Here is a 23796-nt window from a genome sequence, read left to right as displayed (position 1 = left end):
AGTGAGCTACCTGGGAAGCACATTCTCTAGCCTCAGTCAAGCCTTCAAATGACTACGAACCTGGCTGACATCTTTTTTTCTTTTTTCTTTTTAAAGACACAGTCTCACTCTGTCACCCAGGCTGGAGTGTGGTGGTGCAATCCTAGCTCACTGAAGCTTCAGCCTCCTGAGTAACTGGGACTACAGGCGTGCACCACCACGCCCAACTCTTGGCTGACATCTTGACTGCAACTACATGGGAGACACCGAGCCAGGAACACACAGATAAGTTTCTCCTAAATTCCCAACCCACAGAAACTGTGAGAGATAATAAATATTTATTGTTGTTTTAAGCTACAAAGTTTTGGGGTAATTTGTGAACATTTCTAGATTCTTAATGGCATTCACTCTTTAGTGGGTCACCATGGTTTGTGCTTGAGACAGTACAGGCAAGGAATCATTCGATTCATCTCCAAGTCACAGAAGGCTGAATCAACCCTGTGGCTAAAAGGATGTGGGGGGGAATCGTTTGGTAATGGCAATTTTGAAGAGTAAGTCTGAAAAACGTAAGCTGATTTTGACATCTTCTTGAAATCTTTAAGCAGGGTGGAAGACTCTGGAATAAAAGAGGATTATATTTAATTCTTAGGATAAATACTTTAATTAATACTATTACTACCATGAACATTTAAAATGTCAATTGGAAGACCACTGAACTACTTTCAAGAGACTCCAAATGAGACACCTGCATTTCTTCAATAAGATGACACATACCAATAAGGGAGAGGACAATATTTGAAATACTATAGAGCCTTGTGTGTTGTAGTAACAACAGTTATAATGATAAAATGGAATAAATGAGGGATCCACATATATCTGAGACAAGTTTACGCAATTCCCGTTTCCCACTTATTTCCCACAAAGAGATTATCTTGTTCTCAAGTTTTCTTAAGATGGACCAAGTAGTTAAATAACTCAATCTCAATATAAATGGCCAAAAGATAATGAAAAGAATATATCTCAAAATTCTCAGGAAAGAATTTTGGCAGGGTGCGGTGGCTCATGCCTGTAATCCTAGCACTCTGGGAGGCTGAGGTGGGAGGATCCTCAAACTCCAGGAGTTTGAGGTTGCTGTGAGTGAGGCTGATGCCACAGCATTCTAACCCAGGCAACAGAGCAAGACTCTGTCTCAAAAAAAAAAAAAAAAAAAAAGATTGGGTACGGTGGCTCAGGCCTATAATCCTAACACTTTGGGAGACCAAGGCAGGAGGATCACTTGAGGCCAGAAGGGTAAGGCCAGCCTGGGCAACATAGTGAAAACCCATCTCAACAAAAAGCAAAAAAAAATACTGGGGCGTGATGGTGAGCACCTGTAGTTCCAGCTACTTGGGACGCTGAGCCAAGAGGATTGCTTGAGCCCAGAAGTTGGAGGCTACAGTGAGCTGTGATTACGCCACTGCACTCCAGCCTGGGTGACAGAGCGAGACCCAGTCTCAATAAAAACCAAAAAACAAAAACTTTGAAGAAGGATGCCTCTTTTTGCATTAGAATCTTTTCCCCTTAAAGTAACTTACCAGGATTACGCAATGCAGTTCCAGTGCATACAGCATCACCCACAGAGGTGGGTATGTTGGACAGGAAGCTTCTTTCCCAGGTGGGTAGTTGACAAAATTCCTCCAGCAGTGACAATACTCTAAGGAAACACAAATCTGGATCATTCGTAAGCACAATGGTTAAATTACTTAAAGAGAGCCCCAACGTGAAAGTGTACCATACATAAAACCTCTGACCTATTTGCCGCTGGAGCTGGGCTAGACTCCCTAAAAAGAATGGAGCAGTTCATGTGAAGATGGCTGAGAGGCCACAGTGGCAAGACTGAAGAAAGGAGTTGTTATTTTCAATACTATCCTTGCCAGGGATTTCAGACCTAGTCCTTTCTCACATTATTCCAGACTTTTATTTCTGAGACTTCCCATCTGAGGTAACCAATCTTCTGGCCTACAAACAGCTCCTACCTCCACAGTGTCTCATGAACAATTAAGGTTCTTTGTGTACTGTTTTTACCTGAGACTCTCATAATCTGGACAGTGACCCCACTGTTGATGAGGTCCCTGAGTCCTTGCCGGTTTTGTTGATCCATGTGCCAAAAAAGACGTGCTACGTAAATAACCAGAGTCACACTAGGGTGTTGGCTCAGAAATTCTCTAATAGCCTTGGAACATTCCCAACAGGGACTCCAGGACAAGAACCAGGTGATGGAGCAGCTGATGGGAGAGTCAGAACGTCTTTCTGAGGTAAATTTTTCTATAAAGTTTACTTCAACGTGAGTGGTGGTGCTTTTGCCTGTGTTTCTCCAGATCTTGTGGCTTGCGCCCCACTTGATTTCGTAAAGCAGACAGGCCTCTTTACGCAGTTCTCTGGGGTCAAAGAAGGCTTCAAATTCCCAGGGCTCAATTCTTCTCCTGAAATATAAAAAGTACCTCCACGTTGTCACACAATCCTTCGGGGGACCTTAGACATCATTTCCTAGTCCCTCCCCTCTTCTATCAGGCAGATCTGAAACATGACATCGCAGGCAACGTTTTTTTCTCTTCTATGCCTCAAAGTTAGCTAGAATTATCAGATTTTCTCCTACAAACACAGTGAAGAGGTCTTTTTCCTAGTCATGTTATTTGGAGACCACTCTCTAATACCATTGCATTTTAGTCTTGAATTCAGGCATAAGTGTATCCTAGTTTCTCTTTTAAAGCTGTCTTCGTTAAATTCTAATCTCTTTTTTTATTTTGTTTTTGAGACAAGGTCTTGCTATGTTGCCCAGGCTGGCCTTGAATTCCTAGGCTCAAAGGATCCTCCTACCTTAGCCCCTTGGGTAATTGAGACTACAGGCACGTGCCACCACACCTAGCTATACTCTAATCTTTCTATTTCATACCGACAGGTACCATGTCCTAATTCTTATCTTTGCTATTGCTCAATGATGGGCTCTACTCAGATTTTTTTTTCTTTTCTTTTCTTTTTTGAGCCAGAGTTGCAATCTGTCACCCAGGCTAGAGTACAGTGGCATCATCATAGCTCACTGCAACTTCAAACTCCTGGGCTCAAGGGATCCCTCCTGCCTCAGCCTCCCGAGAAGCTGGGACTACAGTCAAGGGCCAACACACCTGGCTAATTTTTCTATTTCCAGTAGAGACGAGGGTTTTGCTCTTGCTCAGGCTTGTCTCGAATTCCTGACCTCAAGCAATCCTCTAGCCTCAGCCTCCCAAAGTGCTAGGATTATAAATGTGAGCCACCATACCCGGCTTTAACCAGATTTTAACTGTTGAGACTTCAAATTGCTGACAAGATCCCATTGTTGAGTCTAAGCAAAGAGTAATTTGGCCTCAAGATTCTTCTACATTAGAATTCTGGATACTAATTCCTCATAAGAAAGAAATTCAAATGGCTGTCAATGGTATCTTTAGATTTAACACTATCCATGTCTGTGACTCAAGGCAAACAGGATTGTGCTGAGGACTCCTCTTTGGAATGTGGTTAAGTTGTAAGCTCATTACATCCTAATAGTTCCCACTGTCTCTAAAGTATCACATTCATTTATCACATAGCTCAGTCCTTCCACTTCTCATGAGATAACACATTCCTTAACGTGATCTCCCGTTATAATGATACGTCTGGAAAATGGGCAGATAGTATGAAAAGAAGTCAAAGTCACAAATGAGTTCCCAAGACATTGCACTAATGGCTATAAAAACATATGATTTAAAGAGAGAAAAAGAATAGTAAAACTATAACAGATTGAAGCAATCTAGAAGGTAATTTATTTAAACAGAAACCAAAGGACACAAGAACAAAGATACAGAAAGCAATAATCACAGAGAATGAAGTTGGAAAAGGTAAAAAGGAAGAAAGAATGGAACCATGGCAAAAGCAACAATAAAGAAAGCTGTAGTCCTGCTGCTCTTAAAGACCCATTTAGTCTTGATTGAGTTCAGTGTGCACTGTGATGGTTTCATTCTTACCGCAGAGTGGGATCACCAGTTGAAGGACCTGTTGACCAAGAGATGATTACGTCAAATAACATCCAAATACCAACTGAGTTACTAAGAAAAAGTGCTCTATTCTTCTAAACCTGCAAATCGTAGCAGAAAATGGAATCAAAAGACTCTCTCCTGGATCAATTGTATTGAACCAGCTCATTTTGCCAAAGCAAAACAAGATTTTTAAGGGCTCTGCTGAAATCTATTTGCACAGACACCCAATCCCAAACCAGGTAATCCTCCTTAAGGCTCCAACAGAAATGATTAAGTGCAATGGGAAAGTCACTTCTCACAGGCTCCTGAGTGTAATTTCTATGTGACCTCATAGTCTCCCGTACTTCCTTCATCAGAGCAATTATCATGCTGTATCATGATTGCCTATTTACATGACTGTAATAACATTAAGTTGTAAATTATATAAGATATGGATTATGTGTATCTTGTTCCGGACACTATCACACTGCCTGAAATAGATATTTATTGAATAAATGATTGAATGACCTTCACTACTATCCAGTACAAACATATTTTCCCCTTCCTTATTTTTCTGCCTTATTTAACTTCTCTCCTTTTTGCTTATGCCTTAGACCTTATGATGGAACCCAACGGCAGTAGCTTCTTTATTTACTTCACAACCCATTTAGCCATTAAAATATTTTTGTCACCTAATTGAGAAATAACAAAACTCTAATGGAACAAGCCCAGGACATGTAATCATTAATACCTAAGCAATAGTAATTTCAGATCTAGCATGGTGGCGCATGCCTGTAATCCCAGTGCTTTGGGAGGCTGAGGTGGGAAGATTGCTTGAGGCCAGGAGTTCAAGACCAACCTGGGCAACATAGTGAGACTTCCCCACCCCCCACCGTCTCTACCAAAAAAAAAAAAAAAAAAAAAAATTAGCTGGGCGTGGCAGTGGGCCTGCAGTCCCAGCTACTCAGGAGGCTGAGGTAGGAAGCTGGCTTGAGCCCAGGTGTTCAAGGTTACCGTGAGCTATGATTGTGCCACTACTGCACTCCAGCCTGGGAGAGAGACTCTCTCTTAAAAACAAAAAGGAAAAGAAATAGTATATATATCTGATGCCAAAGTTCCAAAGTTCTTTTCACTATACCAGATGTTCTCTTCATAAAAGAGTAAATTTTCGAAGATTAATTTTACCAAATCAATAATTTAAAATCTTATTTTGTAAGAAGTTAAATTATGAAGAATAAAGTTGATAGTAAACTAATATAGTATGTTCAACTTCAGGTATTTATTTAGAAATAAGTAGAAAAATAATCTGAAGAAAAATTGGCTAGTGTTAAAAAAAAACTGAAGAAAAAAGACAGTGCAAAGAAAAAAAAAAAAGGATGTCAGTTGAATGCCGCTTGTCCATATGCTCAGTCAGAAAGTGAAGGTCTAGTACTTCATGTAATCTGGATCTCTGAAGCACGAAACAGTTTGCATACATAGGGAAGGAACTAACTAGCGTTAGATCAATCACCAAGAAAACATTGCAAGGTACCCAAGTAGCCCAGATTACCAATCTCTCCCTGTGTGATGAACTGGAAATCCAGGAAGTGCATGTTATGACATGATGCAGAGGCCTGATCTGGACATAGAAATGGGCAGCTTTGGGTACCTTAGGGACTGGTGCAGATCACGGGTGTAGAGTAATTTGGAAAACAGGAAAAGGAAAAGGTGTTGATGGGACTTTGATTTTGTCTAAATGCACAAACGGAAACATGTATATTTGAGGATTTATATACTGCAGTCCTGTGACTCCCATGGATGACACTGGTCACATCACCATCCACTATCCATGCTTATGAAATTGTGCCTCACCTGGCCTACTAACCAATCAGCATCACTACCTGCACGAAAGCCTGGACTGGAAAGGACAGAGGCCCTGAGTTTGGGGTGACCTAGGCAGTACTTTGCTTAGATGGCTCTCCTGGACCTTACCCTCCATGGAGGGTGGACCCCATACCCCAGAGGAGGCAGAAAACCCAGGCATCAACAATCTTCATTTTCAGCCGAGCAAGGTGGCTCACGCCTGTAATCCTAGCACTCTGGGAGGCCAAGACGGGAGGATCGTTTGAGCTCAGGAGTTCAAGACCAGCCTGAGCAAGAGTGAGACCCCGTCTCTACTAAACAAATAAAAAGAAATTAGCCAGACAACTAAAAATATATATAGAAAAAATTAGCCAGGCATGGTGGCACATGCCTGAAAAAAAAAAAAAGAAAACACCCAAGAAAACAATCTCCTTCATTTGGACTCTTGAGGGATATTATGAACTTAAGAGATCCATGAGCCTTAGCATAGTCTGAAGAAGCAACATAGTGTTGCAATCAAAATTCTAACCTCTAGAATCAGAAAAAAAATGGGCTATAATCCCAATTAGCCAATTACTCTCTCCAACACATTTGGCAAGTTCCCTAACCTCTCTAAACCTCAGTTTCCTAATCTGTCAAATACAGACACTAAGAACACAATGATATAAAACATTTGCATGGTGTCTGACACAGCAATGCTTAATAAACAGTAGGCACTATTATTATTGCATCAGAATCCTAGAGTGTTGGAAAGATGTCTGTTTTATATCGTATTTACTACAGTAGCAAAAACATCATGGCATTAAATGTCAAGTTGAGGGTCTTGAGGACTTGGTCTTCTCTATGCCAATCACTAGGTAAGAGCCTTCTCTGTAAGAATGCTTTTCTTTCTTATCTCTACTATCTGGTTTGCCATGCCCATGCCTATGAATTTTTAGTTTGGGTTGCAAAAAATGCCCACTCAGTGTCCTAGCATGCTGTGTACATATATGAATGTGTGTGTGTGTGTGTGTGTGTGTGTGTGTGTGTGTATAAATATTTAACAGAGGAAAAGGGAAAGCAATAATACTTGTAACATAAACATCTAAATTTGGCATCCCAGCCAGGATCATTTGAACTAACTGCATTTTGTACTAAGTCATTACTCTTGAATTGAGCCTAGCACATATGTATCCTAACCATGAGTGCCAAATTGTTAGCCGAACGGTTAGTTGCATGACATAGAACTCAAGTTGAACTGGTCCTTGGAGCAGGACTCTTAAACTCCTGACCTCAAGCAATCCTCCCGCCTCGGCCTCCCAGAAGGTTAGGATTACAGGCGTGAGCCACTGCACCCAGCCTCAAGGTAGTTTCTTAAAAAAAAAAAAAAAAAAAAAGGTAATTAACTGAAAACACAACTACCACACTACCCAGCACAATTGCACTCTTGAACATTTGTCTCAGAAAAATGAAAACATAAGTTCACACAAAAGCCTGAAACATGAATGCTCACAGCTGTTTTGTGTGTAATATCTAAAACCTGGAATCAGCCCAGATGTCCTTTAACAGGTGAATGGGTAAACAAACAGTCTGTGGTATATCCATACCATGGAATTCCCCTCAGCAATAAAAACAACAAACTATTGCTGCATGCGACAACTTGGATGACTCTTCAGGAAAGCATGCTGAACAAAAGAAAACCAATCTCAAACGGTTGCAGACTGTATGATTCCATTTATATAACACTTTAAAATGACAACATTTAAGAAATAAGGACATATCAGTGGTTGTCAAGGGCTAGGGACAGGAGTGGGGCAGGAAGGAGGAGGGTTTGGTTACAAAAGGACAACAAAAGGTGTCTGAGCCGTTGGAACTGTTCAGTGTCTGGCTGTGGTGGTGAGTGCGTGCACCTGCACAGGCAACAGCATCGCATGGAACTGAGCACTCTGACACACACACACGAGTGCAAGTCAAACTGGTGGACTGTACCAATGTTGAAATCCTAGTTGTGATAGGATTCTATAGTTTTGTAAAATGTAACCATTAGAGGGAACTGAGCAAAGTGTAAGGAATTTCCCCTCTAGAATTCAGTAGTTCAGTGGTGTCACCATAGTTCACAGCAACCTCAAACTCCTGAGCCAAACGATCCTCCCGCCTCGGCCTCCCAGAGTGCCAGGATTACAGGCATGAGCCACCGCGCCCGGCCCGAGACTCCATATTATTTTTTAAAACTGCATGTGAATCTATGATTATCCCAACTAAAGTTTCAATTTAAAGAAAGGATGTTTGGTAGTGTGCAGAGAATCCACGACTCCTTTGACTTAATACACACACACACACACACACACACACACATATATATATTTGTTGCTTTTTTTTTTTAGAGACAGGATCTCCCTCTGTTGCTCAGTGGCTCAATCATAGCTCACTGGAACATCAAACTCCTGGGCTCAAGTGATCCTCCCGCCTCAGCCTCCCAAGTCCTAGTATGTAGCTAGGACTACACCTGTACACCACCTCGACAAGCTAATTTATTTATTTTTATTTTTATTTTTTGGAGACAGAGTCTCGCTCCTTTGCCCAGGCTAGAGTGAGTGCCGTGGCGTCAGCCTAGCTCACAGCAACCTCAAACTACTGGGCTCAAGCAATCCTTCTGCCTCAGCCTCCTGAGTAGCTGGGACTACAGGCATGTGCCACCATGCCTGGATAATTTTTTCTATATATTTTTAGTTGTCCAGATAATTTCTATTTTTTAATAGAGATGGGTCTTGCTCTTGCTCAGGCTGGTCTCGAACTCCTGACCTCAAGCGATCCTCCTGCCTCGGCCTCCCAGAGTGCTAGGATTACAGGCGTGAGCCACCGTGCCCGGCCTAATTTAATTTTTTAAATTTTTTGTTGAGACAGGGTCTCACTATGTTGCCCAGGCTGGCCTTGAACTCCTGGCCTCAAGTGATTCTCTTGCCTTGGTCTCCCAAAGTTCTGGGGTTACCAGCATGAGCCACTGTGTCTGGCTATATATATATATATATATATATACATACCACAAATCAAGAGAAAGGAGACAAGATATCTTTATAAGTAATAAGAGTAAAATGACATTGCCAAGAGCAAGACCTCACTGAACCAGCAAAAGAGAACCAGGCTTCAGCTGGAGCCCATGGTTACTGAAGACATTTACGGCAAAATCCTGCTGCATAGGGGATCTCAAAGGTGGCACAAATTCTCCCTTTGAATCCTGTTAATTTGGAAGGAGAAAGAAAAGAAGGAACAATCACTGCTCTTAGGAAAAGAAATGAACAGTAGGGTCAGCACCAGAATCGGGAGCTGGGAAGTGAAAGGTGATGTGGACATGAACAGCAGTCTGGGTTCCTGCCGAACAGGGCCTCGGGGAGTGGGGATAACCCTGATCCCTCCTGTAGTCAGAAGAAGCCTTAAAGTAGCCGAGAGCCCTGGCTGGTCCCTGTGCCTATCAGTTTGCTGTCACACAGGGGCATATTACCAAGAACAGCCAAGGAGAGGATACCAATGACCAGCAATTATTAAGTCACTCCTGGAACTTGGCAAATTATAGTCTGCATGGGGGTGGGGGTGGATGTACTTATTTATCCTCTCATCCTTTCAAAAACAGTGTTGAGAGCCTACTAAATGTGACGCATTCTTCTAAGTAGTGGAGATACAGCAGTGAACAAAACAAATCCCTATTTTCATAGAGCTTATATGCTTAAGAGGAAGAGCTGGGCGCAATAGCTCTCATCTATAATCCCAGCACTTTGGAAGGCTGAGGCAGGAGGATTGATTGAGGCCGGGAGTTCATGACCAACCCCCTGCCTCTCCCCATCCCTACAAAAATTAGCTGGGTGTAGTGGTGCACCTGTAGTCCCAGCTACTCAGGAGGCTGGGGTGGGAAGATCATGTGACATCTAGGATTTTGAGAGGTTGCAGTGAGCTATGATGATGCCACTGTACTCCAGCCTGAGTAGCAGAGTGAGACCGTGTCTCAAAAAAAAGAGAAAGAGTGACAATAAATACATATATAATATCAAGTTGGGGCCGGGCGCGGTGGCTCACGCCTGTAATCCTAGCACTCTGGGAGGCCGAGGTGGGAGGATCGTTTGAGCTCAGGAGTTCGAGACCAGCCTGAGCAAGAGCGAGACCCCATCTCTACTAAAAATAGAAAGAAATTATATGGACAGCTAAAAATATATATAGAAAAAATTAGCCGGGCATGGTGGTGCATGCCTGTAGTCCCAGCTACTCGGGAGGCTGAGACAGGAGGATCCCTTGAGCTCAGGAGTTTGAGGTTGCTGTGAGCTAGGCTGACGCCACGGCACTCACTCTAGCCTGGGCAACAGAGTGAGACTCTGTCTCAAAAAAAAAAAAAAAAAAAATATCAAATTGGTAGTGACAGTGTTATGAAAAGTATTGGAAGAGGAAAAACGTGATGGGGGCACTATCTTGGAGATGGTGGTCAGAGAAGGCCTCTGTGAAGAGGAGTATTAAAGCTGAGATGTGAATGTAAAGTTAGGGAGTGAGATGTGGACATCGGGCAGGGGAGAGCATGCCAAGCACAGGGAACAGCAAGTGCAAAAGACCTGAACTGAAAGGATCTTGGCTTGTTCAAGGAAGAGCAAGCAGGTCACCATGGCTAGGTCAGAGTGACCAAGATACGCGATGATAGGAGACAAGCCAGATCACACAGGGCCTTACAAGCCCTGGGTATTATTACAAGTGCAAGAAACCTCTGGATAATGTGGGGATGATTCAAGGAAAAGGACTGGATTTGAGAGGGCCCTGCCCCTCAGGACTCAGAGCCCTGGGGATGCCCCCAGCGATGAAACGGCACTGGCCAGGCCTGGACTCGGAATACTCATGGTGCAGAAATCCAAAACACAGAGGGCAAAAATTCAACTCATTTGTTTTATTTGGGTGAACATGGACATTTATTTTGACAATGAGAACTCCTGTTAATAGAACCTGTAAAGGTGATATAAAATAATAATAATAATAATAATAAAAAGAACTCATGTTAACGACTTGCCCTGGTTATTTGGAAGCTTGTTTGGGAAGGCAGGAGGAAAGCCCATAGATCAAGAAGCTCAATTACCATCACCAATCTCTCTTTTCCAAGGAAGCAGATATCCACGATGTTTGAGACAGAGAGCAGAAGGTTCCCCCACGTGAAACTCTTTCTCAAGGGGTCAGAGACAGACACCAAAGTCAGCCGCTCCCCCATCTGAAGGAGAAGTGGCTACGGGGGAGTTGCAGACAAGAGATTCAGCCCCCGTTTTAGCCAGACCTGAACTCTCAAGTGCTGTTTTCAACAAAGAGTCACAAGGTCTGGGACACATTTCCTCTAAAACAGGGTGTGCTTCACCCAAGCCTGAGTGTATGTGTGTGGTGTGTGTGTGAGTGTGTAACATCTGTGCATTTGCATGGGAGAGGAGAAGGATTGCAGAGAGGGGGCCCATGCATGGCACAGTTTCCTGTAGATGGAAATCAGTTCTAGCTGGAAAGAAGAACCAAAATGGGAAATTAGCCAGATATCTAGGGAATAGGACAGAGTCAGGAAACACTATCCTAAGTGTGACCTGAAGAATAAATCTCATGGTCTTAAAAAAAGGAACAGGGAATTTGAGCGCTGATATGAAGGAAGAACAGAGTGCCTGACATCTTGGAATGGGCACTTCTCAGACCTTAGTGCAAATTGGGGCCCTTGAACCAGTGATCTGCTCCAAGGGGGCCTTACAAATACAGAGCCCGTATCTATAGGAGAAGGGCATATTAATGATGAGAAGCTACTTCCTTTGAAGGAACTGAAGCGGCCGTAAGAACTGCAGAAAAGGAGAGTGTGATATATGCTCACTGTCTACCTGATCAATACTATCCCTGGGATGCAAGACAAGGCCAGCAGCCACATGATTTAGGGTGGTCTGAGGCATAAAACACACCATCTTCATAGGCAAGTCCAGGGAAAGTACCCAGATACTTCAGCGAAATAATGTGCTTTGTGTTCCCTTCAATATGCCACTTAAAAGAAAATTTTAATAAAGGGAGAATATAATGGAGAAAAATATATTGTTACTTGAGCCCCAAACTGCTGTGTATATTACCACCTGTCTTACCATGCCCATCACCATTGCAAGTCTTCTAACTGGTCTCTTTGCTTCCAGTCCAAAACCCATCAAATACCATGTAAATGTGTCTGACGCACTATTTTAGTTATATCTCTATGCTATTCAGAAATTCTCCAAAGACTTTCTCTCCACCAAAAGGATAAACCTCCATTCTGTTAGCCTAGCATTCAAAGCCGTCTGTAATACCACTTCAAATTTGCTTTCTAGTCTAACTGCAGATTATTTCCATAAATTCTTCTCTAGCCTAATCATTATATTCCAAAAACAGGTCTCTGTAAATTCTCTCAAATTCTGTTTGTCAATAGGATTCAATCAACCTGGAATCTCCTCCTCTTCTTGTTCAATCTAAATTCTACTCTTCTTTTTTTTTTTTTTTTAATTTTTTTTTTCTTTCTTTTCTCTATTTTTTTTTTTTTGAGACAGAGTCTCTCTCTGTTGCCCAGGCTAGAGTGAGTGCCGTGGCGTCAGCCTAGCTCACAGCAACCTCAAACTCCTGAGCTCAAGGGATCCTCCTGTCTCAGCCTCCCGAGTAGCTGGGACTACAGGCATGCACCACCATGCCCGGCTAATTTTTTCTATATATATTTTTAGTTGTCTATATAATTTCTTTCTACTTTTTTAGTAGAGATGGGGTCTCGCTCTTGCTCAGACTGGTCTTGAACTCCTGAGCTCAAACAATCCACCCACCTCGGCCTCCCAGAGTGCTAGGATTACAGGCGTGAGCCACCGCGCCCGGCCTCTACTCTTCTTTTAGGATTCGGCTCAAATCTTACCCCATCGGAAATCATTTACTTACACATCCTGAAGTGTTCTCCCTCTCCTGTGAATCTTTCTAAATACCCAAATAATTGCGCATTAATTTATCAATTAATCATTGTCAATTCATTTTTTAGTTAACAAGTTGCCCTTGTGCTATTACTTCTGTTCTTATCTTAAACTGTTATTGAAACAGTTGTATTTTTAGTTAACTTTTTATTTCAGTGAAACAAGCACTGATTTATTGTCATTTGGTCAAAATCACTTGGAGATGTAAATATTTTATAATAATGATACATCTTATTTAAGAATAATAATATATTAATCAATGATAGGAAAATTACAAAATACCAAGGACACAAGCATGAGCAGGACACACACACACACACACACACACACACACATGATTTTTGATTCTCTGTTCAAGAATACAGAGTTTGCCAGGCCCGCAGAGCTATTTTACCTTTCTCAGAAGTCATGGCGCTCTGTCTCTGGACTCCTTCACCTGAAACTGTACGTTGTGCTGATTGCTCCTGCCAGCAGCATGCCTGGACTTTGTTTCTTCAGGTGTGCCCACTGTCACCTGCTTGGACTGAGGATGACTCATTCCTGAGTCTCAGGCGGCAGACTAAGAGGGAAGTTAGCCTGGGCATGTGGGTCTTTAGTGACCAGGAAGCCTATGATGCAAATAACACTCACCCTGTAGAGTAGATTCCTGGGGATGCCAAATTCCAAAGTTCTTCTCTGATGACATCTGAATTTTGTAACATTTCTCTTTCCTTTAAATTAAGGTTAAGGCAAGATAGACACAGCATTGGTTAATGGAGAAAAGAGAGGAAGAACAAAGTTAAGAGAGAGCTTGTTACTATAACCTGAAAGTTTTTATGTTACATGGTGGGGACACTGTGGCCTTGACCGTCAGCTACTACTTGTCTATTTCTCACTTCGTCTCACTTTGCTCTTTGCTATAAATCCCACTTGGAAAGGGGAGGGGCACTGATAGATGGAAAATCAGAAGGCCCTTGGCCTCTGAGTCAGGTAACTAGCATGCAAGTCTTTGGGGTTCTCTCTCCTTGAAGCTAAGGTTAAGTGTGTGGACAAGACCACCTCTGCTTTTTTATCCTTCTTGAAAACGTGAAGGCTAAACTTCCCTATTGCCATTGCCCTCTGCTACCTGAACCCTGGGTGAAATTCAAGCTGCACATTCCTCTGAGTCTCAGCACCTACTCCCGGAATTGAGGTCACTCTCTCAAGACCTAAGTCTCCCCGTAGGGTCTCAAATCTAGAGCTTCTGAACTTTAAATCTCAAGACCTCATGAACCTCAAACCTGAACCATAAACATAAGGCTTTATTTAGCAATGAGAGTCAGCCTCCAGCCTCCACAAGATAAAGCAGTTGTTTCGAACAATGGCAGATGAGGCTTTTGAAGAAGGGGCAGATAACCCACATCATAAATAAAGGTCCTTCAGAGACCACGTTTTTCAAGTAAGGCAAGTGTAGAATAATGGTAGAATAAAGGTGGAGTAACATCTCTCCAAAATATCCATGCCCTAACCCCTGGAATCTATAAATATGTTACCTTATGAGGCAAAAGGGCCTTTGCAGATCTGATTAAGGATCTTGAGATGGGGAGAGGATCCCGGATTATCCAGGCGTACCCAATCTAATCACAGGGTCCTTACAAGAGGGAGGTGGAAGAGTCAGAGTCAGGATCAGAGATGGAGGTAGAAAGATGGCAGCAGAGATCTGAGTGACGTGATTGCTGGCTCAAAGGGGGCCACGCTTCAGGGAATGAGGAAAGCCTCTAGAAACTGGAAACGGCAAGGGAACTATTTCTCTCCTGGAGACTCCAGAAGAAATGCAACCCTGATGACACCTTGATGTTAGCCCAGTGAGACCCATTTTGTACTTTTGACCTCCAGAACTGCAAGATAATTTGTGTTGTTTTATGCTAGGAAATTCCCCAGCTGACAGGGTGGAAGACAGGGCATTGTGCAGGAATAAGAAACGAGACAATAGAAGAGAAAGAGTGGGGTCAGGGGACTCAAGGTTTTCCAGACCAAGGGTCCCAAGAGTAATTCCTCACTTGTATTTATTCATCCCAAGAACAAAAGATCATCGTAAATCATACAAACAAACATGTTCTAAAGACATCCCACAGGCAAACAATGTTCTATAGATTTCCATAAAGACTACATATCCTAAAGATATCCCACAGGCAAACTTTAAAGATTATTTATAAAGATTAAGATATTGAGGTGCATAATGATCTCAGCAAAGCTATTTCTAGCCTAAAGCTAAACAAAAACATAAATTTGGGATTGCGGCCAGGTTAGTTTTCCAGCAGGTTGGGCAGTCCTGATTGCAGCCCTGGAGCGGTTTTCCACCCCAGGAGAGAAACGGTTTTCAGTTCCTCCTGCCCTTGGAATGTCCTTACCATTTGGAAAACAGCCACACCTATGCAGACTGTCACATCCGCAGAGGGTCTTATGCCAGCCAATACCCCGAGGTCACCCTAACATGTCGAAGCTACCCCAACAGTTTTATACCATTAATTGTGTGTTAATCTTTTACAGCATCAACAGAAAACTAATACAGTAGGACATACTCACAGGAGGTACTAAAGTGGGTGTACAATTTGGGTTTGTTTTCTACTAGAACTCCTATCAAGCACTTTATCCATCTTCTGCTTTGTTTAAAAACACTTGGGGCCGGGCGCGGTGGCTCACGCCTGTAATCCTAGCACTCTGGGAGGCCGAGGTGGGCGGATCGTTTGAGCTCAGGAGTTCAAGACCAGCCTGAGCAAGAGCGAGACCCCATCTCTACTAAAAATAGAAAGAAATTATATGGACAGCTAAAAATATATATAGAAAAAATTAGCCGGGCTTGGTGGTGCATGCCTGTAGTCCCAGCTACTCGGGAGGCTGAGGCAGTAGGATCGCTTAAGCCCAGGAGTTTGAGGTTGCTGTGAGCTAGGCTGACGCCACGGCACTCACTCTAGCCTGGGCAACAGAGTGAGACTCTGTCTCAAAAAAAAAAAAAAAAAAAAACACTTGGAATCATGAGATATGATAGACTATCATGACTTCGTTTGTAACAGAGGTTGAAGATAATCAACTATAAAATATAACTATTCAGCTTAGGTCAGTATCCTACACCTGGAAATTTATGAATTTTGAAAAATGTACACATACATTTATGTAACTACTCCACAATCAAGATATTTAAAATTCCCATCACTCCCCGCCACCAAATTCTCTGTGTCTGTTTGCAATCAATCCTCCTATTCCCAGTCCCAGGCAACCACTGACCTTTTTGTCTCTATGGATTCGTGTTTTTTTTTTTTTTTTTTTTATTTTAGACAGAGTCTTGCACTGTCGCCTGGGCTAGAGTCCATGGCGTCAGCCTAGCTCACAGCAACCTCAAACTCCTGGGCTCAAGCAATCCTTCTGCCTCAGCCTCCCGAGTAGCTGGGACTACAGGCATGTGCCACCATGCCCAGCTAATTTTTTTTCTCTATATATATTTTTAGCTGTCCAAATCATTTCTTTCTATTTTTAGTAGAGACGGGGGTCTCACTCTTGCTCAGGCTGGTCTCGAACTCCTGACCTCGAGCGATCCTCCTGCCTCGGCCTCCCAGAGTGCTAGGATTACAGGTGTGAGCCACCACGCCCGGCCCCCTCTCTTAATCTTGGTTATTTTCTCTCTCTCTCTTTCTCTCTCTCTCTCTCTCTCTCTCTCCCTTTATCCCTTGAAGCATCTACAAGACCTCTGCACAGAAATAAACCCACACATCTATGGTCAATTGGTTTTATTTTATATTCGTTGTGATAAAAACACACAATACAAAATTCACCATCTTAACCATTTTTGAGTATATAGTTCAGTAGTGTTAAATATATTCATATTGTTGTGCAACAGATCTCCAGAACCTTTTCATCTTGCAAAACTGACACTCTGTACCCATTAACCAACAACTCCCGTTTTCCCCTCAGGCCCTGGCAACCAGCATTCTACTTTCTGTTTCTGTGAATTCAACTACTTTAGATATCTCAACTAAGTGGTATCATACAATATTTGTCTTTTTATGATTGCCTTATTTCACTTAGCATAATATCCTCAAGATTCATCCATGCTTTAGCATGTGACAGGATTTTCTTCCTTCTTAAGCCTGAATAATATTCATTGTATGTATATACTACATTTTGTGTGTCTACTTATTGGTAAATGGACATTTGGGTTGCTTCTACTTCCTGACTATTGCCAATAGTGCTGCTATGAACATGGGTGTGCAAATATCTCTTTAAGATCCTTCTTTCTGTTCTTTTGGCTAAACCCAGAAGTGGAATTACTGGCTCATATGGCAATTCTATTTTTATTTTTCTGAGGAACTTCCATACTATTTTCCATAGTGGCTGTACCATTTTACATTCCCACCAATAGTACACAGAGTTCCAATTTTTCTATTAATACGTCCTCACTAACACTTGTCATTTTCTGTTTTTTTTTTTTTTTTTAATATAGTAACCTTCCCAATGGCTATGTGGTCAACTGACATTTAAGAATGGTGGGGGGGGGAGGGGGGAAAGGGTAATATACGTAACCTAAACTTTTGTACCCCCATAATATACTGAAATTAAATAAAAATAATAAGAAGGGTGGCAAGACCATTCAGTGGGGAAAAGAATACTCCTTTCAACAAATGGTGCTGAGATAACTAGATATCCACATGAATAATAATAAATTTGGACCCCTACTTCAAAAGATACACAAAAATTAACTCCAAATAGATCAAAAACCTAAATGTAAGAGCTAAAACTATCAAACTCTTAGTAGAAAACATAGGTGTTAATCTTCATGACTTTGGATTAGGCAACAATTTCTTAAATATGCCACCTAAAGGACAAGTAACAATGACAAATAGATAAATTGGACTTCATCAAATTACAAACTTTTGTGCTACAAGGAACAGTATCAAGAAAATGAAAAGACAGCTCATGGAATGGGAGAAAGTATTTACAAATTATATATCTGATAAGGATCTAGTATCATCAGTATAAAAAGAACTGTTACTACTCAACAATAAAAAGACAACCCATCTGGGAGGCCGAGGTGGGCGGATCGTTTGAGCTCAGGAGTTTGAGACCAGCCTGAGCAAGAGCAAGACCCCCGTCTCTACTAAAAATAGAAAGAAATTATATGGACAGCTAAAAATATATATAGAAAAATTAGCCGGGCATGGTGGCACATGCCTGTAGTCCCAGCTACTCGGGAGGCTGAGGCAGGAGGATCGCTTGAGCCCAGGAGTTTGAGGTTGCTGTGAGCTAGGCTGACACCAGGGCACTCTAGCCCGGGCAGCAGAGCGAGACGCGGTCTCAAAAAAAAATAAAAAAGCAGAAAAAAAAGAAGAATGTGCTCTTCAGCATTCTATAGTTTATCCATGAAGCCACTGAAAATTATATGAGAAATCTTGTGTGTTCATCTGTATTGTTTTCTGGGGGAGTGTGTGTGTTTCATCAGGTTCCCCACAGGTCCTTTTGTCTCCCAGATGCAAGGAACCAGGAACCGTGTTTTCATAGATTTGCTCTTCCCTGTTTAAATCAGCAGAGGGCAGAAAAGCAATACAATTAGCAGAGCCAACACCTGCCCCCGACGCCCCCCAATATATACATTCCCGTAATTCAAGTCCCTCTAGATTTCTGCCGTCTATTTCCTGCTTTTGCTCTGGCTTTTCACCAGGCTAAAATTTCCTAACACCGTCCTCTGTCAAAATAATACTATCTCTAAATAAGCATATCAAAAGCAGCCCTTCTTTTATTCAGTAGAATTCACTTTTTTTTTTTAGTTTTAGAGACAGGGTTTCATTCTTGCTCAGGCTGGTCTCAAACTCCTGAGCTCAAGGGATCCTCCCACTTTGGCCCCCCAGAGCGCTAGGATTACAGGGGTGAGCCACCGCGCCCAGCCTCCAATTCTTATTTAAAAATAAACAAAAATTAGGCCTGACCTGATTTTGGAAAACATCATTTTATGGTAAACTACCCAGAGGCAGAATCTGTGCCTTAGCTGTTGTTCTACATTTCAAAGTAATAAGGTTCAGGACACATTACCCCAAAATATGACACTTTGGCATTTGAAGAAAGAGCAGAAGCAGGAAGGTCACTCTCACCTTCTGCCCTTCTGCGCTGAAGCAGGCCGTAACAGAACTCTGCCATTCCTCTGAAGAAAACCTTCACTCCAGAGGTACCACCCATACCCAAAGGAAAAACATGCCTTTATCCTTGAAGACAAAGAGATGCCAAGAACCTGACCAAACAGGCCTTGCTAAGTTCTCCCCAGCTTTTCACCACTGGAACATGCCCCCTTTGTCCAATCATGCTTCTGCAGGACTGTCCCCTCATTATCAAACTTAGCATAAAATTATACAGGTTCCCCTGCATCTTCCTTGCTGAAGGCCCTCATGTCATATAAAACTTACATGAAATAAATTTATATGGTTTTCTCTTCTTAATCTGCCTTTTGTCATATATCGTAGGTGCCTCAGCCATGAACCTACAAATTAGTGAGGAAAGAAGTCTCTTTTTTCCTCACAAAGATATTCAATGAATGCAAAATTGAATAGAAATAAATCAAACTGACGGTCTGTGAGTTCGTGGACAGGCCTGCCTTTAAATAAAATCATGAGTCTTAAAATGCTCTGAAATAGCTATGCTCAGGCGTGGTAGCATCTGCTTATAGTCCCAGCTATTCTGGAGGCTGAGAAAGGAAGATTGCTGGAGCCCAGGAGTCGGAGGCTGCAGTGAGCTAGGATCATGTCACTGCACTCCAGCCTGGGTGACAGAGCAGGACCCTGTCTCCTCTAAAAAAAAAAAAAAAAAACATAAGAACTTGGTACAGTGGCTCACGCAGTAAGCCACTGTAATCCCAGCATTTTGGGAGACCAAGGTGGGAGGATCACTTAAGGCCAGGAGTTGGAGACCAGCCTGGGCAACACAGCAAGATGTCTTCACAAAAAATTGTTTTAAAAGTTAGCTGGGCATGGTGGCACACAACTGGAGTCCTGGCTACTCAGGAGGCTGAGGTGGGGAGGATGGCTTGGGCCCAGTATTTTGAGATCACAATGAGCTGTGATTTGGGCCACTGTACTCCAGCCTGAGTGACAGATCAAGACAGTGTCTTTTAAAAAATAAAAAAAATTGAAATAGCTGTGCTATAACACCTGCAGCATTTATTTATGTTTTAGAATAAAAAGTCCTACCCTGCGCTCTCCTGCCCCAATCACAGCACATAACTTGACCTACAGCAGTGGTCCCCAACCTTTTTGGCACCAGAGACCGTTTTCATAGGAGACAATTTTTCCATAGACCAGGTAGAGGGGGAAAGTTTCCGGATGATTCAAGCTCATTACATTTATTTTGCACTTTATTTCTATTATTATTACATTGTAATATATAATGAAATTATACAACTCACCACAGGTTGGGGAGCACTGACCTGCAGGGCACATACTCTATTTGTAGACTAGTCTGACAGACATAAAGAAAAAAAATAGGATACTGTGGGTCCCAAAGCCATGAAGGTGGTTATGCGTGTTGTCTAGCCTTGGGCATGAGAATAGCTTCAGGAGATAATCTGGTTAATTCAGAAGCAGAACAAATCAGCCAACCACAGAACTACTAGAAGAAGGAAGTAGCCACTATCCTTTTAATAATTTTTTAAATGAGATGAGGGTATTAAACACATGGACACAGAAATTGAAATATATTTATTAGACTAAGGAAATCTAGCAGTAAAAATTCAGTCAACATAAATTTACTAATGCAGCCCTGATCAGTAGGCTTTCTGGCATACACTTGCAATTTTAGAAATTAGCCCAAAGAATTCAAGGTTTAAGATAAGGAAGGCCATGGAAGGAAGGCAAATCAACATCGGGCTGGAGTCAGAAGATCAGGATCATTTAAGTCAATGTCATAGTAAACAGGAGCAAAGTCAAGTTCCTGACAAAGCAGAAGTCTCCAAAGCAAGATGCACACAGCCTGGGGGATGTGCACCTTGAAACATCCCAGTGGGAGAAGGAAAACTTTAGAACTTCTTGCCTGAAGCACTGAGGCAAGAGAAGAAAATATGAATCTAAAACTAAAACTTTAATGTGAAGCATTTTCAAATATGCACAATTTATTAATATTAGTAAAATAATGCATATAATTTACAAATAATTAAATAAGCATATATTGAGGCATGTGCTATTTTTTAACTTGTATATATTCAAGTAATTTATAGTCAAATGTGCTAGATTTTAAGCTCTACAATGAAAGTGACCATTTATCCTTATATTCCAGGACCTAGGACAGTAATTGGCATATAATAGACAATAATTATATGCTGAAATTATAAATTTCATCAGTTGGATGAAATAAAAGTGAAACTGTGGAGAGAATTTGCTTCAGAAATAACCTGCACTATAAGATGATTTGTAATGTTTGGCTAATGTGATTTGGGATCAGGCCAGTCAATATAAGCAGCTTGCTGACTCAAGGAAGCAGGTTTGGCAGGTAATATTAATAAGGAAGCTAGAATCCAATGGAGCATATTGTAGGCTGATTAGAATATTAATCATTGAGATAAGGTCTGAAATGACTAGAAAAATTTCTCCAGTGTCTGGTCCTGGAGGTTAATAAATCTTGCCCTTCAGATCACTTAGCCTAATTCCCTTCCTCTGATTTCCCAATACACATTCAAATGAGAACTTGATTTCCATCTGTACTTGTTTTTTGTTTTTTGTTTTCCGAAACAGGGTCTCACTCTGTTGCCCAGGCTAGAGTGCCATGGTGTCAGCCTCGCGCACAGCAACCTCAAACTCCTGGGCTCAAGCAATCCTCCTGCCTCAGCCTCCCGAGTAGCTGAGACTACAGGCATGTGCCACCATGCCTGGCTAATTTTTTATATATATGTTTTTAGTTGTCCAGCTAATTTCTTTCTATTTTTTTAGTAGAGATGGGGTCTTGCTCTTGCTCAGGCTGGTCTCGAACTCCTGAGCTCAAACAATCTGCCCACCTCGGCCTCCCAGAGTGCTAGGATTATAGGTGTGCGCCACCATGCCCAGTCTCCTGTACTTGTTTATATCAAAGAGAATGTGCTGGCTAGCTCTCTTCCCTTGGCATCTTATTGTAAACTCTGATTTACAGAAGACATTTTATGAATTTTCCTTATGCTAATCAGGCCCTCTTGTTCAAGTCCGAGTGCACTACTAAGAATCCTGGGCCTGGCTGGGCACAGTGGCTCACGCCTATAATCCTAGCACTTTGGAAAGCCAAGGTGGGAGGATTGCTTGAGCCTAGGAGTTTGAGACCAGCCTGGGCAACATAGTGAGACCCTATCTCTACAATTTTTTTTTTTTTTTTAAGACAGAGTCTCAATCTTTTGCCCGGGCTAGAGTGGCGTCAGCCTAGCTCACAGCAACCTCAAACTCCTGGGCTCAAGTAATCCTCCTGCCTCAGCCTCCTGAGTGGTTTGCACTACAGGTGCGTGCCACCACACCCAGCTAATTTTTTCTATTTTTAGATAGAGACAGGGGTCCCTGGCTCTTGCTCATGGTGATCTCAAACTCCTGAGCTCAAGCAGTACTCATGCCTCGGCCTCCCAGAGTGCTAGCATTACATGCGTGAGCCACCGCGCCCAGCCCATCTCTACAAATTAAAAAAAAAATCCTGGGCCCACAAAACACAGGGCAGTGCTGGTACCACAGTAGCCCCACCAAAGCTCTGCCACCTTTACCAAAACAACTACTCATCTTTCTTTGATTACATTAATTTTTTAAGTTTTTCTTCAACAAACATCCAAAAGTGCCTTGTAAACATATTGATATAGGTTATTACTGTCAACATAATCCCAGTTAGTAATAGTTCCACTAACTTGTTCTAAATGATTAGTCCAAAGTCAATCTCCCACTGGTATCTGTCAGAATGGTGTTTCTCATTCAAATGATGCATTTGACAAGGTGAGTGCTTTTTAAAGATCAGTTTCGTTTGTGTTCAAGGACATATATTTAGAGTAGCCACAAACTCCATAGGCTTTTCTCCATTCTCCTTAAAAATTGCCCATGCCAGACGAGGTGACCTGTAGTCCCAGCTACTAGCAGGCTGAGGTGGGATGATCCCTTGAGCCCCAGAGCTGGAGGCTGTAGTGTGCGATGATTTTGCCTGTGGATAGTCACTGCACTCCAGCCTGGGCAACAGAGTGAGCCCCTATCTCTAAAAAAAAAAAAAATTGCCCACATTCACTGCTCTCCTGCACTGAAGCCCTAGCTGCACAAATAGATCTCATGCAAAGAGATTCTGTGTCCATTCTACAGAAACGACTCTTGCAATCTGTTTGAATGTCCTTGGTGTCCAATAATTGCATAGTCGATAAATAAATTGTGGAACATGCATGTAATTGATTACTATTAAACTGGGAAAAAAATTAATTATAACCACACCTATCAACCTATATGAATCTCAAAAATAATAAATTGAGGAAAAAGTGGTAGAAAAACATATTCCAGTATTATTTGTATGAAGTTCACATATTTGTGAAACAATGCTTTGTACTATTTATAGATACAAATATACATAGTAAAATTTTAAAGAAATGAATGGGAAAGGGCTGGGCAAGTTGGCTCGCACCTGTAGTCCCAGCTACTCAGGAAGCTGAGGCAGGAGGATCGCTTTAGCCTAGGAGTTTGAGGTTGCTGTGAGCTAGGCTGCCACCACTCTAGCCCGGGCAACAGATTGAGACTCTGTCTCAAAAAAAAAAAAAAGAAAGAAAGAAAAATGAATAGAAAAGATATACACCAAATTCAGGATGGTGGTTTCATTGGGAGGATGGGAAAAGAGACTGGGAAGTTATGCAGGAGTCTTTGCGTATATTTATAATATAGCTAAGTTACAATCTATATTTTTAAAAAATTATAAAAACAGAAGATCAGGTTACAAATTGTAGAAACAATCCAGGTGAGAATGGAGACGTTGATTTAACGTGGTGACAACTGACATTAAAGAAGGGAGTAAGGCCGGGCGCGGTGGCTCACGCCTATAATCCTGGCACTCTGGGAGGCCGAGGT

General features: G+C 42.0%; 1 protein-coding gene across 1 annotated transcript; it reads right to left on the bottom strand.

The window, feature by feature from the left end:
- Positions 1-302: 302 nt before the first annotated feature.
- APOBEC1 (apolipoprotein B mRNA editing enzyme catalytic subunit 1) lies at positions 303-13202 on the bottom strand. Its single transcript, XM_069491015.1, has 5 exons — positions 13161-13202; positions 3996-4023; positions 2044-2441; positions 1554-1672; positions 303-595 (listed from the first exon to the last, which is right to left on the bottom strand). Exons 1-5 carry the CDS (start codon positions 13174-13176, stop codon positions 446-448), a joined length of 711 nt encoding a protein of 236 aa, XP_069347116.1. The 5' UTR covers positions 13177-13202; the 3' UTR covers positions 303-445.
- Positions 13203-23796: the final 10594 nt, after the last annotated feature.

Source organism: Eulemur rufifrons, chromosome 16 (genome assembly GCF_041146395.1).
Source record: "Eulemur rufifrons isolate Redbay chromosome 16, OSU_ERuf_1, whole genome shotgun sequence".
NCBI classification, from domain to species: domain Eukaryota; kingdom Metazoa; phylum Chordata; class Mammalia; order Primates; family Lemuridae; genus Eulemur; species Eulemur rufifrons.
The sequence above is the reverse complement of the archived record's forward strand: the minus strand, read 5'-3'. Positions and strand labels throughout refer to the sequence as shown.